Source organism: Hemitrygon akajei, chromosome 2, assembly GCF_048418815.1.
Source record: "Hemitrygon akajei chromosome 2, sHemAka1.3, whole genome shotgun sequence".
Taxonomy (NCBI): domain Eukaryota; kingdom Metazoa; phylum Chordata; class Chondrichthyes; order Myliobatiformes; family Dasyatidae; genus Hemitrygon; species Hemitrygon akajei.
In genome coordinates, this window is record NC_133125.1 from 40,397,875 (window position 1) to 40,415,561 (window position 17,687).

Sequence of the window (17,687 nt, forward strand, 5' to 3'; positions counted from 1 at the left end):
TAGTTCGCTGCTGTTGGAAAGGTGCAGGAGTCTTAGGTCTTGAACAAGGTTTGATCAGGATTGAACTGATTTTTAGAGGACTCTGCATTTCATGTTATGTGTGTTTCCAGTTACTCTTTTTAAAAACTTGATATTTTGCACAATTTTGATTAGGAGCGGGCAGGTTCTGGTGCAGTCAACAAATGATACAGTGCTAAACTGAACTACACTGAACATTCCTGGTCTATTTCAAGGACTCTGCAGTTTCATGTTTAATATTCTGTGTGTTAGTCACTCGTTTTTTGCCATTAGTTGCAAAAAAAGTTGCAACTTTTTTTGAGCATTGGGTGTTTGGTGCTTTCTTCGAACGGGTTTCATGATGTTTGTTTCGTGGCTGTCTGTGGGAAAATGAATCTCAGGGTTATATACTACACACATACATTAATAATAAATATACTTTTGAGTCTCTGAACTTGGAATGTCTGACCACCCCCCACACCATTTGATTACTTGCTTGAAGGAGTCCTGCACCCACACACAGCAAGATGCAGGATGATCACATTGCTCAAAAATAGTCAATGGTTGCAAATAAGCATTGGAGAATGAGGCTGGCAAATGTTCCTCACAATAGAGTACTATCACAACGTAGAGTCTTTAAATCTCAGAAGTTATAGATACTGAAAATCTGAAACAAAAACAGGAAATGTTGAAGATTTATAGATCAGGCAAAGCCTGTGGTTAAATGCTATCTGTCCTGCAGAATATAACCAGCATTTTTTGCTGTCATTTCAGCCTGAACTTCATATCTCATTAGAGAGATTAACAGATTTCTGTTGCTTTTTTATGACCAACATTCTGTCAATACAAAAGGCAAAATTTTAGTCAGGAGGGGACCCACTGGTGTACTGCTGCCATTATTATATCATTAAATGTGGCTGATGCTGTGTAGTCAAATCTCCTAGCAGAAATGCCCAGTCCAATTTTGAGATTTTGTCTAGAAATCATTACCAAATCAATTTTTGTCTAATTCATACCTGAAAAAGCAGGTATTAATTAATCCAACATTTAGACCTAAGATTATGGCCTGTAACAAACCTATCTCCATACAGACTTTCCTCTCTATACTACTATGACTCCTACACAGATGTAGCAATTTGAACTACATTAAGTAATGCTCCCTCTACTTCAAGTACAATCCAGCAAAGTAATTGGTCGGAAGACCCATTTTTAACTGCACATTTGTATAAATATAGTCAGTGGTTATAAAATTTGAAGCAGAGGATTAGATTGCTGCAAGGTGTATGTTTTCCTCTTCTGTTTTGTTGGTACCCTAAAAACATGGTGATAATAATGGTTCCTGAAAACTGAATATCTGCCCTTAGGAGGATGACAATATGTACTACATGTAACAACAATAATCCCAGTCATTTTTACAAATTGTTTATGGAAGCTCTTCTGCCTTACCAAGTACAGCTAAAATGAATAAACATTCCAGACTGGAAGTAAACTACAAAGTCTGCAGTAGACCTTGGCTTCAATCCCTCCTTGTGCAATTGGATCCTCAATTTCCTCACTTGCAGACCCCAGTCAGTTCAGATTGGCAGCATCTTCTCCACAATCTCTATCAGCACAGGTGCACCACAAGGTTGTGTGCTTAGCCCCTTGCTCTACTCGCTTTATACTTATGACTGTGCGGCTAAGCAGAGCTCCAATACCACATTCAATTTGCTGACGACACCATTGCCGTAGGCTGAACCAAAGTGGTGATGAATCAGCATATAGTAAGGAGACAGAAAATCTGGCTTTCTGGTGCCACAACAACTCTTACTCAATGTCAGCAAGACCGAGGAGCTGATTATTGACTTCAGGAGGAGGAAACCAGAGATCTGTGAGCCAGTCCTCATCAGGGGCTCAGAGGTGGAGGGGGAGGGAAAACAACTTTAAATTCCTTGGTGTTTTCATTTCAGAGGACCTGTCCTGGGCCCAGCACACATGTGCAATTACAATGAAAGCACGGCAGCTCCTTCACTTCTTTGAGAGTTTGTAAAGATTCAGCATGACATCTAAAACTTTGAAAAACTTCCTTTGCTGTGTAGTGGAGAGTATATTGACGAGCTACATCACAGCCTGGTATGGAAATACCAATGCCCTTAAATGGAAAATTCTAAAAAACTAAGTAGTGGCTATGACCCAGTCCATTACGGATAAAGCCCTCCCACCAACAAGTACATCTACACAGAGCATTGTCGCAGGAAAGCAGCATCCATTATTAGGGACCCCCATTACCCAGGTCATACTCTCTTCTCACTGCTGCCATCAGGAAAGTGGTATAGCAGCCTCAGGACTCACACCAGCAGATTCAGGAACAGTTATTAAATCTCAACCATCAAGCTCTTGAACAAAAGAGGATAACTTCACTCGCCCTATCACTGAAATGTTCCCACAACCTATGGACTCACTTTCAAGGACTGTTCATCTCACGTTCGATATTTATTGGTTATTTATTATGTCCTTCTTTTCATACTTGCAGTTTGTTCTCTTGCACACTGTGTTGTACGTCCAGTTGGTACAGTCTTTCATTGATTCTATTATGATTATTGAATGTATTATGCCCATACGAAAATGAATCTCGATTGTGTATGGTGACATATGTGTACTTTGATAATAAATGATTAAACTTAGAAATGATGCAAATAATGCTCCTTAGTTCATCACTTACATTTCTAAAAATGAAATATAGGTTTAAAAAGTTTATCACACATTTCCCCTCAACCAAAGCAAAACAAACCCACTTCAACTAGATTATGCCTCTGCATCACAAAACAACTCATGCATCCTCCAACCTTCACAGCAGATCAATCACTAAATGCCAATTTTTAAAAATCCTTGTTTTAAAAAGTTATAACTAGCATGAAGTATTTTGTCCTAACTTCCACTAAAATACTGTATTTTAAACTTTTACCAAATGGAGTGAACTAAAATGGAGTTGAATACAAAAGAATCCTGTTTCATTGTATTACATACTTCCCTTCAACAGACATGTCCAGCACTTTCTTTGAAATAATACAATTCTTCCCTACAGCAAATTTTGTACTATTGTTTGCACTTAGAGGAAAACAGTTGTTTCCAAATCCACAACACCATGGAAAACAGATACTGCAACTTTTACTACCTTCCTCGCAAGCAACTAAAACTGTGACTTTCATTAAAGCAATATAAGCATTATAAATCAAAAAAACAAAACGTAAGTGTTGGAAACCTACAATTTTTAATACAATTAAAAGCAAAAAAAGTGTTGAAAATACTCAGCAGGCCAGAGAAATAAGAATTAATGTTTCTGGTCTACCACCCTTTGAGAGAATTGTGAAGCAGGGCAGCACAGTAGCACAGTGGTTAGCAGAACACTTCACAGTACCAGTGACCCCGGTTCAATTCCTGCCACTGCCTGCAGGGAGCTTGGAGGAAACCCTGTGGGTTTCCCCCCAGGGTTGGGGGGGGGGGGAGGTGTGTGTGTGTGTGTGTGTGTGTGTGTGTGTGTATAGATATAGATAAATAAATAAATAGAAAGAAAGAAAAACCATTAAACTACAGGGTGGGTGGAGATGCCTCCAAAACTTCAGTAACATGCGTATCAACTGTGTACAAGGTTATCCAGTGAATGCATGGGAATAGTTAGAGAGGAAGAACATAGAAATAAAGAATGTGGGAGCTGCAAAATGCATAGCAGAAAGATGTGGCAGGAAGTTATGTTTGGAACATCCTTCCATTTCCAGAAGAGAAGAGGAAAAATAACTAAACAAGTTGAGCCAAAATTCACAGACAGACTACTGATAACAGACAGAGAAATCAAATTACTCAAAAGTCATAGAATTCAATATTGTGGCCTGACCTGCTGAATATTTCTAGTGTAAATGCATCACTTTAAGACAACTGGTAAATACAGACAAGAGGCACCAAAATTAATTATCTGGAACTATTTTCTTACAGTTGCACAAAAGGAAAATGTCAGCCAAGCAAAGTTTTACCAAACAGGATCCAAACCAGTGAATTAGGCAGAAGGAAATTAGATGGATGTTGTTGCAGTGTAACTCTCATTCCAAGTTGCATCCTGTAAAGTGAAGCTCCAATGCTACACAGTCCAATTTAGAGGAGACTGTGACCAACTGAGCCAAACTCATACAGAACAAAACACTAACTGACATGTACTGTTACATCAGATACAAAAGCTATCCAGAATAAACTGATTCAAACTGGAAAACCTACATTGGGTTTTAGCCTTCGTCCCGTATTTCATTACGCAAAAAAGAAACTGTTGATATGCTGTTGACATATTTGTGAGGTCAAGCTCTAAGATTATCTACCAGATGACTTTCAAAACGTTAATTCCTAACATTTTAAAGCTATGAAAAGAGGAATTTTATACTCTGAAACCCTTTTTATATATTAAAAAAAATCCTACTTTTGGGTTTCTAGTTTTACATTAGTTTCTGATTACTGACAGAAGAAAAAGTGGACAGAATAAGTGAACTAGCATTCTCAGGATATCTCAAACTATTTCACACCAAAACATTTTTTGAAGTTCTTACAACATGTTAAGCAAAAACCTCTGCCTACCATTCTCCATACAGAAAGCATTATGTGCATTATAAATGCTGGCCAGAATCAGACTTGCTATCACTGACAATACATGAAATTTGTTGCAGCAGCAATGCAGTGTAAAGACAAAATTAAACTATAAAAGTAAAAGTTAAAGAAAGAAATATCAAAGTAGTGATCATGGGTTCGAGGACTGTTCTGGGTCATTGAGTGTAGGTCTTCAGGCTCATGTACCTCCTCCCCAATGGTAATAACGATCAGTGGGAAATCTCCCTGCTTGCGTTCAAATAGTGCAATGACCCTTGCATTCATTTACATGTACCCGGTATTCTTTTCCAATGAGGACTTTGACCTCAAAGTGAATTAGTTTCTTTTCTACAGATAACATGTACACTGCAAATCATTTCCAGCATTTTCTGTTAAATGTCACAAGGCCTTCATTCTAACATCTTACTTGAAATCCAGGAACTCAGCACTTTAAGTGCTGACACACCAATGAATTGAAGTACTGGAGTGAGACATGAGCCTAGATCAGTAAATGAAGAGTGGTCAACCTACCACAAACACAAGTGCTTGGTACTGAGTCTATCTGATTATCAATATTAAGTCATTCTAATGAAATATTACCCTTAATTTTACATCAATGACTTTTACAAACTCCAGATCAATTTCACAAATTTTAACTTAGGAACAACTAGTGAACCCAATACAAAATTCATCAGATCATGTCTCACAGGATTCAAACAAATGTTCCAAAAACATTCCAATGCAACACATTGGACTTGTTTTTCAATCCTTATCTAACTTAAATAGTTTAGAAATATTATTCACATCACGCACAAAAACATCAAAAGTGGGAGGCAAAAGCTAGAATAGAATCAGACTTTCAAAACCATTAAGTGTGTAGAAATAGAAGAAAACAAGAACTAGGTTGGACTAAAAAGAAATTTACAGAGTTAAAAGCCGGGGGGGGATAAAATCTTAAAGATCACTGACTACCAGTACAATACATTAAAGTGAAGTATTAAAAAAGAGACAGGTTGATGTAGATTGAAGAATATTAGCTAAAGGCTTTGCTCTGGTTGGTTTGCCATTAAACAACACTATTTATTTAGAAATACAGCACAAAATGGGCCCTTCAAGGCTGCACCACTCAGTGGCACCCGACAACCCTGACTTAATTACAGGACAACTTACAATGACCAATTAACCCACCCGATACATCTTTAGTCTGTGGAAGGAAACCAGAATAACCAGAGAAAAGCCACGCATTCCAAAGGCACAACATACAGAGACACCTTATAGAGGACACCAGGATTAAACTCTGCACCCCGAGCTGTAAGTGTCATGCTAACCAATGTTTAATGAGCCAAAAATAAAAAAGGTTCCAGTAATATTAAAAAAATACAAGTCTGCACACTGCCTCAATCAAGGAAATGCTGGAAACTGCCTTCTATACCTTAACAAATTCTAATTATTCATACATCATCCTCCCCCAACCATAAGCAGCATAACACAAAATTGAAGGATACATCACAATTAAGTACTACCCTAAAGTAGCAAAAGACATCTAAAAACCAATTAGTTTAGTCTTCATTCTTAATTACATTGTAGAAAACTATCATTCTATGTATATTATATCCATTTAGAAACTTAAATGAAAATTTCTCAAACATACACACACAAAACCCTAACCCAATTTTCAGATCTTAAGTAACTCTTCTGTTCTGAACTCTGAAAATGAATCCTCTAATTTGAACCAACAGTTTTAAAAAGCTTCAACATCAGAATCAGCTTTATTATCACTGTCATATATGATGTGAAATTTGTTTTGCATATAAAGTTGCAAAAATAAATAAACCATACAAAGCAAATGGAATAATAAATCTGATGGTAGAGAGGAGGCAGCCATCACTGAAGGGGATCTTCAGGCTCCTGTACCAGCTCCCTGATGAGAGTAAGAAAAGGGCATGTCGTAGATGGTGAGGGTCCTTAATGAAGGACACTGCCTTCCTGAGACACTACCTCTTGAAGATGTCTTTGATGGTGGGGAAGAATCTGCACATGAAGCTGGCTGAGTCTACAACCCTATGAAGCTCTTTGCAATCCTGTACACTGGAGCCTCCATACAAGGCTGTGATATTAATAGTCAGAATTCTCTCCACATCATACATCTATAGAGATTTGCAAGATTTTTTGTAACATAATCTTCTCAAACTCTTTTAGTACAGCCACCAGCATGTCATTTTCATAACTTCCTCAATGTGTTGCACCCAGGATAGATTCTGAGATGTCGACAACCAAGAACTTAAAGCTGTTCAACCTTTTCACCTTTGACGCCTCTGTGAAGACTGGTGCATATTTTCCCCGACTTCCCCCTCCTGAAGTCCACAATGAATTTCTTAGTCTTGCTGACATCAAGTGCAAGGTTGTTGATGCAATTCCACTCAACCAACCAATCTATTGCACTCCCATACACTCCCTCGTTGCCATCTGGGACTTTAACAACAGCAGCGGAGCTGAGGGGAATATAATGGGTCACAGGTGACAAATATTGTTCATAATAGAAACTGTTCTACATAATTGGAAAACATTGTCATTGAGTTGTTGTGTTCACTTTAAGGGAAGGTGTCTGACTTAATGACGTCAAGGTAAGTGACTGCTTTTGGCTTGCTCGTAATGGAAAAGCTGTAAAATGACTTGCAAGCTTTAGTCACAAAGTTCTACAGTGTTATCTGTGAATTTATAGACGATGTTTGAGCTGCACTTAGCCGCACAGTCACAAATGTAGAGTAGTGGGCTTAATGCAGTAATTAGCAGAATAGGCTTGAGGTGGTGAACAGTAAAACCACAAAAGCTACAAATAGTTAATAGTTAAATAGTATCCATGGTGAAACTAACAGAGTAGATCTTTTAGCTAATAACTTTTCATCAGACCTTTTATTTATTTTTCACCTGTACAAACATTTAAAACTTTCACACAAATCCTGGATGAACATAATCAAGTTAATCCAAGGTCAAGAAGCAAAACCTGTAAATACTTAAAATTTGAGGACAGGTTAAATTTTTAATGAGAAGGGAACACATTAACTATAAACGCATAGATTTCTTAACTTCCAAGGATAACAACTGAATTTTTTGAAGAGGCATGCAGAATCAAATGGAGGTTACATGGATTTAAAAACCATTTTACAATGTCACTCATGGCACACTGCCCAGAAAAGTGGCAGACTGGTTGAAAAATAGGAACGGTAACAGGAAGGTAATGGCTGATGGAACTTTAACCAGTGAGGGTTGTTTGCCATTGAAATCTGTATATCTCAAAGAAAAATCCCTTGTTTTGAGTACAAAGGTAAAGGAAACAACTGATTCAAAAATTGGCCATACGATTGACAATGAAAAAGAAGTTTGTTGACCAGGAAGACCCCCGTAAATGGGATCAATGGATACCAAATTGGGAAGTAGAATTCAGTATTGAGAAATGAGGTTAATGCACTTAAAGGGCAAACCAGGCAAGCAAATACATTATCAATGGTAGGATACTGTAAAGGAATGGAAATATCTGTTCCTTCCTACTAGCTTTGTATAGGTCTCTTTATACTTTTTATGCCATAATTGACCTTGCTGCTTGGCTCCAAAGAAAACAAAACACAGCCTAATTGATCTTTCCTCTTAACTAAACTGCTATAGTCTGGCAGCATTCTGGTTCAACACCTATGCATATTCTCTAGTGCTGTTAATCTAATATGACTAGAACAGTATCAAGTACTGCTATCACAGCCACTATTCTAGCGTGATCTTGCATTTCTTAAGTTTCATCTAGGCCAATAAATATTAGCAATCCACAAGTTTTTAAGAGCACATTATCTACTTGTCTGACCTCAGGAACCTGGAGTTTTGGAGTTTTCACCCACCATAAATGACTGATGGTGACGGATTGATGGATGGTAACCCATGGTTCCAGAAAACTTCTGACACCCGATCATGCTATGGAAGAACTGTATACATCTCTCATCATTATAAAATCATGAGTACAGGCCCAATTGGCTTTTCTCTCCTTAGAAAACAAACTTGCCATTTCAGGACTCCATCTGCTGATCCTCAAATGCAATCTCTCCACTACAATAATCCTTCTTGGGTAGAGAGACTAGACTTGTCCATAATATCGAGTAATACTTCACTTTCAAATCCTTTTCTTTAGTAAAGGCCAAAATACCACTTGCCTTCCTAACTACATAACTCATCTACAATTTTTAATGATCTGTGTACTAGGTCCCTCTGAATACCGACACCTCAATATTAAAAAGTTAAAAAGCCCGAAACATCGACAGTGCTTCTCCTTATAGATGCTGCCTGGCCTGCTGTGTTCCACCAGCATTTTGTGTGTGTTGTTTGAATTTCCAGCATCTGCAGATTTCCTCGTGTTTGCTCTAAAGCTCCAATGTGTTTTTCTTTTTTGTCCTCTCCCTCCCTCCCCCCAACTCCTTTCTTAAAGAGTGTTGTATTTGTTACCGTTTAATCAGTGAAAACCTTTAAGAATCAATAAAATTTTAGAAAATGATAACTACTGCATCCAGTATGTGCTATGCTTCATTCTTCCAAACTTTGGCAAACAGGTCAGCAGGTATTCAGCTCCACTAATTCTTCCCTTTTTACTGAATGCTAATCTTTTTCAGTGCATTATCTCTCGACCTGTGGTTCACCACAATTTCTCAAAGATATTTTGTGTCTTCTGAGAAATCACTCTTTTCAGGCACAAGCAACTGGCCTCTTATCCTGAGACCACGTCCACTTGTTCTCAATTTGCACATCATGGATAGGTTTTCACAGCTGTCATACCCTCTCTATCTTCCGTTAAGCTTTCCAATCATAATTTTGTAGCTTAACTCATTAAAAACACAGACAATGTTAGGTTACAAATACTATCTTGGAATTATTCCAATCATAATTAATAAGAGAATCAAATTATTGTGATCCACTGGGAACTCATTAAAATTAAGTATACCATTCTATCAATAATATATATACTTTTGTGGAGTTTGAGTCTTCATTGAACATTTTCCTCTGCTTTACAAGCTGCAAAGACTAGAATTATAATTAAGTTAGATGTACAGGACAGAAACAATATACCAAAATTTACACAAATCCCTTTTAAACACATTCAAGTACTTGCCTAGGTGCATCTAAAATATCTTGAGAGCATCTGCCTCCAATGCCTTCTCAATCATTGCATCATCAGACTCCAACCGTCCTCTATGTGGAAATAATTCTGCCTCAGAAAATATTAGTCTCTTGTCTTAAACACATGTCCTTTGTCCATGGGAAAATATTTTCTATATCTACCTTAACTATCCTCCTCACAAACGTCCTCTTCTGCTTCAGCGAAAACAAGTTCAGCCTATCCAGTCTTATAACTGAATGAGCAAACAAATGGCAAAAGTGATGTCTGAGATATATTCTATACGAGACTGAAAATTTCAACATTAAACAGTATCACTTTTAGAAACGTTTTGGAGGTTTATTTGTGGGATGAATCTACATAACATCAGGAATATTTGGAAGAAGATGGTGCCAGCAAATAACATGAGGGCGACATCCTCCGGATGGTTCACAAACTGTTTCTTTCACTTCTTTTATGTCTTTTCCTTTCAAATGTGATTCTGCTACTGTTGGAGCCTGTGATCTACATTTTTGTGGTGTGTTTTTGGGGCGATTGAGCGATCTGGCAGTTTGCTGTCTCCAAGGGTGTTTGGTGGAGGTTTCAAGTGAAATGTGTGGCCTCAAGGCCAAGAAGCCAGTAGATGGGATGTGAGCCCATGATCAACTCCATTTCTCACTAATTACAATGCCGAAGAAGACTAAAACCATCAAGGTAGGAACGGAAAGTGAGCTGGTGTTCAATGCCATTTACCAGCCTCCCACTCACTGCTGCCGGAGGAAGGTGTCTGTGTGTGCTGTGTTGTTTTTCTCTCTCTCTCTCGCTGCTGGTCCCAGAGGAAGATCCCTGCATTCAAATGGTCTCTCTCCCATTTAATGTTGCCAGAGTCCTGGGTCTTGGGCACAGCTTAAATGATGTGGTCTGTAGATTGGACTCCTTAGTTCACTCTATAATGTGCTTCTGGTTGCTCCTTTTTTCTGTTGCTATTTTGGGCGATTTCAATCAGGGTGGTCTGCTGATAACAAATGACACAGTGCTAGATTGAACTGAAGTAAATATGCCTGGACTCTTTCATTTTTGTGTTTTATGTTCTCTGTTTTTTGCTCTTTTTTTGCCTTTTGCACAATTTTTGTGTGTGTGCTAGGGGGCAGGGTTTTGTTTGTTTCGTGGCTGTCTGTGGGTAGATGAGTCTCACAGTTGTATGCTGCATACATACTTTGAATCTTTGAAGTTACTTGAAAATAAATCAAAGCTAATTCTGTACACATCTAGTAAACAATAGCCCTTATGATAACAGCAATTCACTGGATTTGATATTTGCTGAAGAGTTAGGAATGTATCAAAATCAACTTTCAATTTGTTTTATCAGCAAAACTTTTAAAACAATTTGGAACATATTTTAAATTTACTTACTGAAATTATGAACCATGGAAGAGAAGATTAAATGAAACTGAACAATTTGTCCCATCAACCTACACTGCACAGTACCAATCAACTGTAAATATAATTTAGCAGCCCTCAAAGCTTCGGATGCATTTACAAGTAAATCAAATGTTCCGCTGTGCAAATATACCACAGTAGCTCAGCTAGTCAAGCAGCTATCTCAAAGCCTGAGGCCTGAACCTGACCTTCTGTGCTGTCTGTGTAGTTTTCATGTTCCACTGTACTTATGTATGTTTCCTCTGGTGACTCTGCTTCTCCCACATCTCGAAGATGTACGGGTTGGTGGGTGAATCAGCTGCTTCAAGTGTGTAGGCAAGAGATGAACTCCAAGGACAGCTGATAAGCATGACGGGAGGAAGAAAGGGCATTAGCGTAAATAGATGTCTGATGGTCAGCATGAACTTCATGGACCAATGACCCTGTTTCCTTGCCAAACGGCAAACACAGAATTCAGAATTAGCTTGACAGCACACATGGCTTTTCAGGTATCTTCACCAATGGTGTTTTGACAGTGAGCCTACAAGGATTTAACATGCTTTCCATCTGTTTGATGATAAAATGGCAAGTACTAATGAAGAGCTAAGCAAATTATTCTGACCAGGAATACAAGATGATCACTTGAACACTAAACTACATACAAGCCCAACTACCTAACCTGAACCCTGTGGCACACCACCAAATATGTCAGATATTATTCTGATAAATAATTCAGGTTTGGTGTATGGCCTGACCTCACGCCAAGTGAGGACAAGTTATGCCAGAAATGCTTAGCAATTTTCCTGGTCAGAATGATTTGCTTAGCTCTTCATTAGACAATACATGACTGATTTTCATTTGCAACAGTTCACAGAATTAAACTTTTACACTCAGCCAATAATACAACATTGAATAATGCTAAACTAACAATGATGAATGCAACTGCAAGGTATATCAAAATATTTCTATGGGAATACTAAGAATCTTGCTGAATAGTAAATTTATAAAAATTTGTTCAAATATTGGCATATCGTCAGAAGCCTTTTAAACCAGTAATTTTCTTAAGAGAAATACCTCTTCAAAAGAAAATGAGAAATAACTTTAAGAAATCAATAATTTTAATTAATTAACAAAAATAGTCTTGATGATCTCGAGCATCCTGTTAAGATTCCCAGGATCCTAGAACCAGTTTCAAAATACATTCCTTAAAATTTTGATAACAAATAAAAACGAACACATCTCCTGATTCTGAAAGCACCCAGTGTTTTCTTATATTAGCTATGCCACAAATCCCTTTTCATACCAGCTTCAAAGAAAACTCAGACCATTATTGACTGATTAATAACTGCAGAGATATAACACAAACTCTACTTAAATCAAAATAGGGTCTACATATGCTTTTGATTGTCAAGAACATTAAAAGAAAATCTTTACAACCAAGGATTCTAAAACGGATATTAATTATATTGTTTTGTGAACCAAATCAAAAATTGCAACTATCTGCAATGAAGATTCCATATTGCATCAGCTTCCCCCAAACTGATGAAGTTTGATGACATGATAATCCCTCAAATTCTCTTTGGACTCCCGTTTTAACTTTCTATTTACCTGTTACAACATATTAACAAATAAATTCATTTCAACACCTGAGGACAACTCCAAACAATATTTTTACACTTATTTTTCAGTTTTACCTAGTACCATCTCATTTTTGGACAACACAGACACATAATTATCCTGTCCTGACAAGGATGGATTTCCTTGCCTACTCTTTTAGTCATTAAATACTTACCTTCTGTAAGTCTCTACCTAACTCAGACATTTTCCATAAAACTACTCAAAAATTGTGCAGCTAATACATGACTCTCAGCTTTCCATCTGCTTCTTTCATCAGATTTTGAGATACAACCATACCAGAGACCCAGTATGGAAATAAAATGAACGTGCCAATTAGTGACTTCTACTACACAGATTATGGCTCAGAAAAAAAACTAACAATTAATGTATGCGGACCAAAAATAATTTACTAAAATCGCTGTAACTACGCCATAACCTCGCTTTGGTCTGTTTTTTCGGGAAATATTAACATTGCAGTACAGTGTTAGATAACTGCCTCGCCAAAATGCGCTTACAATGTTACTAAATCTTCCTAAACATTATGAATATGTGGAAAGTTAACTATTAGGTATAAACTGTTTTCTGTTATAATGTTTCTTAATTATTTACTGCTAAGCAGCTCGGGAAGGCGGACTGTCATGATGACGATGTTTAAAGTCTGGGATGACACAGCGTGACTGGGAGATCCTGGCGTTGTATTACCGAGGCTTCGCAGAAGAAAACGCAAGCGATTTACTAGCAAGGAGACCGAGCGCGGCTGCCCGCCAGCACAGCCATCTGCCGCGGCTGCTGACAAGGGCCGGGGTCCATCCCAGGCCGGCACTGAGCTGCTGCCCAGACCCATCCCCAGTGACTACCCTCCCCCCGGGGCAGCAGTGCCAAGCCACTTGCCTCTTTGATGGTGCAGTCCTGCGCCAGCTCGAATTCCTCCTTATCCTTCGGGGTCTTGACGGTAACCCTGATGGTTCTGGTTGAAGCCGCCGGGCCTGGCCCACCGCCAGCCGCCCTCTCCGCCATCCCGGAGCCTCCTGTCAACAAGCAGCCAGCTTCCTCATTGCACCGCGGCACCACGGGAAACGCACGGGTGGGCGGGGAACGTCCTCACAAAAACCGCAGGAAAAATCAAACGAATGCACAGGGAAGTCAGCGGGCAGTCGCACCGCTGCTGAAATAATATTTCTGCCTCACGGGTCGACACCGACCGCTGGCGACGTTACCGGAGCTCCGCTTGTGGCGATGACGCAATGTGCGGGGCAATAGCCAGAACCGGAAAGTGGAACTTAGGATGCCGGGAGAGGGAGGCCATGGAGACAGGAAGTGACGTTGACTGGCTACTCAGCTGTTCTGGGGTTAGGGAATAACGGGGGGTTGCCGAAGGTGTTTAAATTCTGGAAACATTATTATCATATCTTGACCCATCTAGGGTTGGATCAGATGAAATGTTAAATTGGAATTGATGCTGAATTGTATACTAATCCAGTTTGATGATTGATTTAGAATCTGCTATAATTTTTCAATTATCAGAATTGATTTTCAATACCTTACAAGTAAATGCTCATAAACTGATAAAAAAAAACTTGATTCTCCCTCTCTATTAAAATGCAAAGCGTGGGACACTGAGAGAAGTTGACAATTGATTTTATTGACTCAGCAAACTGAACACATACATTTGAATGCAACCACCAGCCAATTTTAACCAAATGCATTTTCTCCTCGAATGTATAGTACATTTTAGGCAAATAGCATTGAATCATATTCCATCTGGTACCTCTGGCCAATGGTGACTTGGAGCTTAGACTTGAGCAGCAGCAAAAACAAAGCATTGTCTGCATTCTGAAATCTGGATAGCCTTAGTTTTGGGAGAGCTGCCATAGATTGACTGGTTTACCCTTAGGGCTGAAGATAGTTGCAGTCCTATGGGAATTTTGATGGGAGTGGGCTGGGGAGATGCAACATCAATGATAGCCTTCACAGAGAATGATTTTGTAGTAGGTAATGTTAAATAGCACAGCTTGCATGCCATCATGCAGCATGTAAGATGGGGGTGATTTTGTGAGCATCTGTAGAAGAATTTGAAGAGGGTGGTCCAAAGTCTTTCCTGACTGTTGGTATCAAAAACTTCGGTTACATTTTTTAAAAAGGCTGTATATTGTGGTTCGTGCTGCTCAAAGCATTTTTCTTGGAGCTGTGCAGTGAAGATCATGTCCATTAGGTCTTTGGATTGGGGACTGGGGATTTGCTCTTTGCCCACTGAGCGCACCTTCCCATCTTCTCATAATTCCTACTGATTCATCAGTGCCTCATTTTTGAAATCAGGCCAGTTTTACTCTCAAAGGACAATCTCATCATGCCCAAAATTAGAACAATTGCAGGTGTTCAGGTAAAGTATATTCTTCCTTAGGTGCAGAGGTTAAAGCTCCATGGTATTTCAAAAAAATGCCTCATCAAATTCCTGTACTATCTCCCCAAGTCTCTTGCATACCAACCATCTTCCAAATAAAGGCCAAAATGCCATTTCCTTTCCTATCTTTTTGCACTTCATGAACCAACACGACATTTACTTCTCTGTGGATTGTCACCTTGTCATGGTGGAGAAGCTTGTGTGGTCCTGAGATCCCAATAGCGATGGGGTCTCCAACCAAGACCTCAACGGTGGAACAGGCAGACGAAGTTACTTCAAACTCAACAGCTGTGAAGGCAGGTGAAGTCTGCAACAAATCCATCAGCTCCAACTGCCGTGGTTTCCATGTCATTGTAATTAGTTAGTTGATTTGTGAAGTATCGTGTGCTTCTTGGAGTGCAACATCAAGTACACGTTAAACAAGTACATGCACAGTCGTCTTCACTCTGTGATAGATCAACAGAACGAAGACCATCATCTTCGACCTTGAGGGATAGCTACGATGACATTTAAGTTCCCAATGTATTTCATTTTCATTAGAGACAGAGTTACACAGCAATAAATGGACCCCAAGCTCAACTCATCCATACTGACCCAAGTGTCTTCCTGAGCTGGTCCCTTTTCGTCCCCATTTGGCTTCTATCCCTTTAAACCTTTTCCATATACTGTGCAAGTCCTGCCCTGGTTTAACTTCCCAAAGTGTCTCTCTTTGTAATTGTCTGAGTTAAATTCTATCTCCCATTCCTTTGCCCATTTTCCCAGTTGATCCAGATCCTGTTTCCATTTTCACTGTCCAACACACCGGCAATTTTGGCGTAATCCTCAAATTTACATTCTCGTCAAAATATGTAGCTAACTATAGTGGATCCAGCACTAATCCTATCTGAGTGCAAGGCTTAATGTTTTCCTGTCTCCTTGTTACCCACTCACTAAATCCGTCTTCCCCTTTGGAGACTTTGATCTTCCTCACAATTCACTTTCCCTCCATTATGAGCTGGAGCTGCACATGTCCTTCTCTGAAGGATATCAGGAAAGCAGATATGTTTTAAAATCATTCAAGAGTTTCATGGCCTCATTATTAACTCTAGGATTTTAGAAGTCCACTCTGCTCTGAAGCACCTAGAAAACACGGAGTCATCTGAAAGATGAATGGAAGCCAAGTCACGCAATGTAGTGGTCAGAGATAGACTAGTACATGAAAGTAGCAACAAAGCTAAATTCCAGCCGTGGTTTTACCAGGTGGCATATCTGGCATGAAGGGTCAAATGGCCTATTCCTGCTTCCATTCCTTTTGTTCAAATGATAAATTGTTAAGAACACAACCTCGACATTACCAATACCTCGTCTGGTCTTACAGATACATGGCCACACCTTTAATTACTGTTCTGAAACCCATTGTCATCATCCGAGTGAAAGACCAGAAAGAAGTGTGCATCTCTGGACCACAACTGATGCCAACAGTTACTAATCTATTACTCAAAATAGATGCCACCCAAAATGCCACCCTGGGCCACGCCATCTCCATCACTCTAGTTACAAAATGGCTGATAACAGGAATATCATTATAAGAAAATCAAATCACAAACCTTACAGAGATGGTTCTTGTTCCACATTTGACAGCTAATGTGAAAAATCACAAACAACAAGAGCCAAAGAGCATGCACTAGCTTTTATCTGCTGGTCTCTGAAACAATTAGTGCCTAATTTTAGATTCTTGGCTTTTCTGCTAGAAAACTGGGTTGAAGAAAGTAACTGGGAGCAAATTGGCTTTCCAGGCTTGGGTAATTCCTTCAAGCCTCAGAGAGAAAAACAGCTTTACAGGCATCTGAAATTAGAGCTTCAACAAAAGACTCAAACCAATGAACAAACCGTGAGAGGAAAACAGCTGAGACAGAAAAGTAATTTGTGGACAACCACGTCTAACTTCTTCAATGCAGTGAAGACCATCTATGGCCAAAACATCTGACAATAAACAAATTCACCAATTGTTCATTCTGTAAAGAGCCAAGACAAAAAAGGAGAGCTCTTCAAGGAGAGGCAACCAACACTTCAGGGAAAAACTCCTCAAGCAAGACTGAGGTTCAAGTTCTCTGTTTTGCTGTGCTCTGTCCAGTCCAATCTTGATGCCACCCTGGGCCAACAAACTGAAAAGGTTAAACATAAAATGAAAAAAAAAATTTATTAACCCAGCTGTTTTCAGTCTACCAGGAAACAGAATTCAAAATTTTTTATCAGTTCTGCTGTTAAATTTGACAGGACCAGAGAAAACCCTTTTCCTAAAAAAAAAAGGCAACTTGAACCAGTCTGGCCATTCTCTGCTGACGTCTCTTATTAATAAGTCATTGTCACCTACAGAACTGCCACTCACTGGATGTTTTTTTTTTGTTTTTCGCACCATTCTCTGTAAACTCTAGAGACTGTTATGTGTGAAAATCCCACAGGAGATCAGCAGTTTATGAAATACTCAGACCACCGTCTGGCACCAACAATCATTCTGCCGTCAAAGTCACTTAGATT

General features: G+C 39.0%; 1 protein-coding gene across 3 annotated transcripts in view; it reads right to left on the reverse strand.

The window, feature by feature from the left end:
* LOC140741034 (ubiquilin-1-like) overlaps nucleotides 1-14,038 on the reverse strand; it is a 50,528-nt gene extending 36,490 nt beyond the window's left edge. Inside the window, exons 1-2 of one of the 3 annotated variants that reach the window (XM_073070695.1) lie at nucleotides 13,661-13,784; nucleotides 11,362-11,512 (exon numbers count right to left, since the gene is read on the reverse strand). In XM_073070695.1, the coding sequence (XP_072926796.1) occupies nucleotides 11,362-11,388 (27 nt within the window). In that variant the 5' untranslated portion in view covers nucleotides 11,389-11,512; nucleotides 13,661-13,784. Of the gene's footprint in view, nucleotides 1-11,361; nucleotides 11,513-13,660 lie in introns of all 3 variants that reach the window. The other 2 variants (XM_073070685.1, XM_073070676.1) reach the window with 2 other exon arrangements.
* Between the last annotated feature and the right edge of the window lie 3,649 nt (nucleotides 14,039-17,687).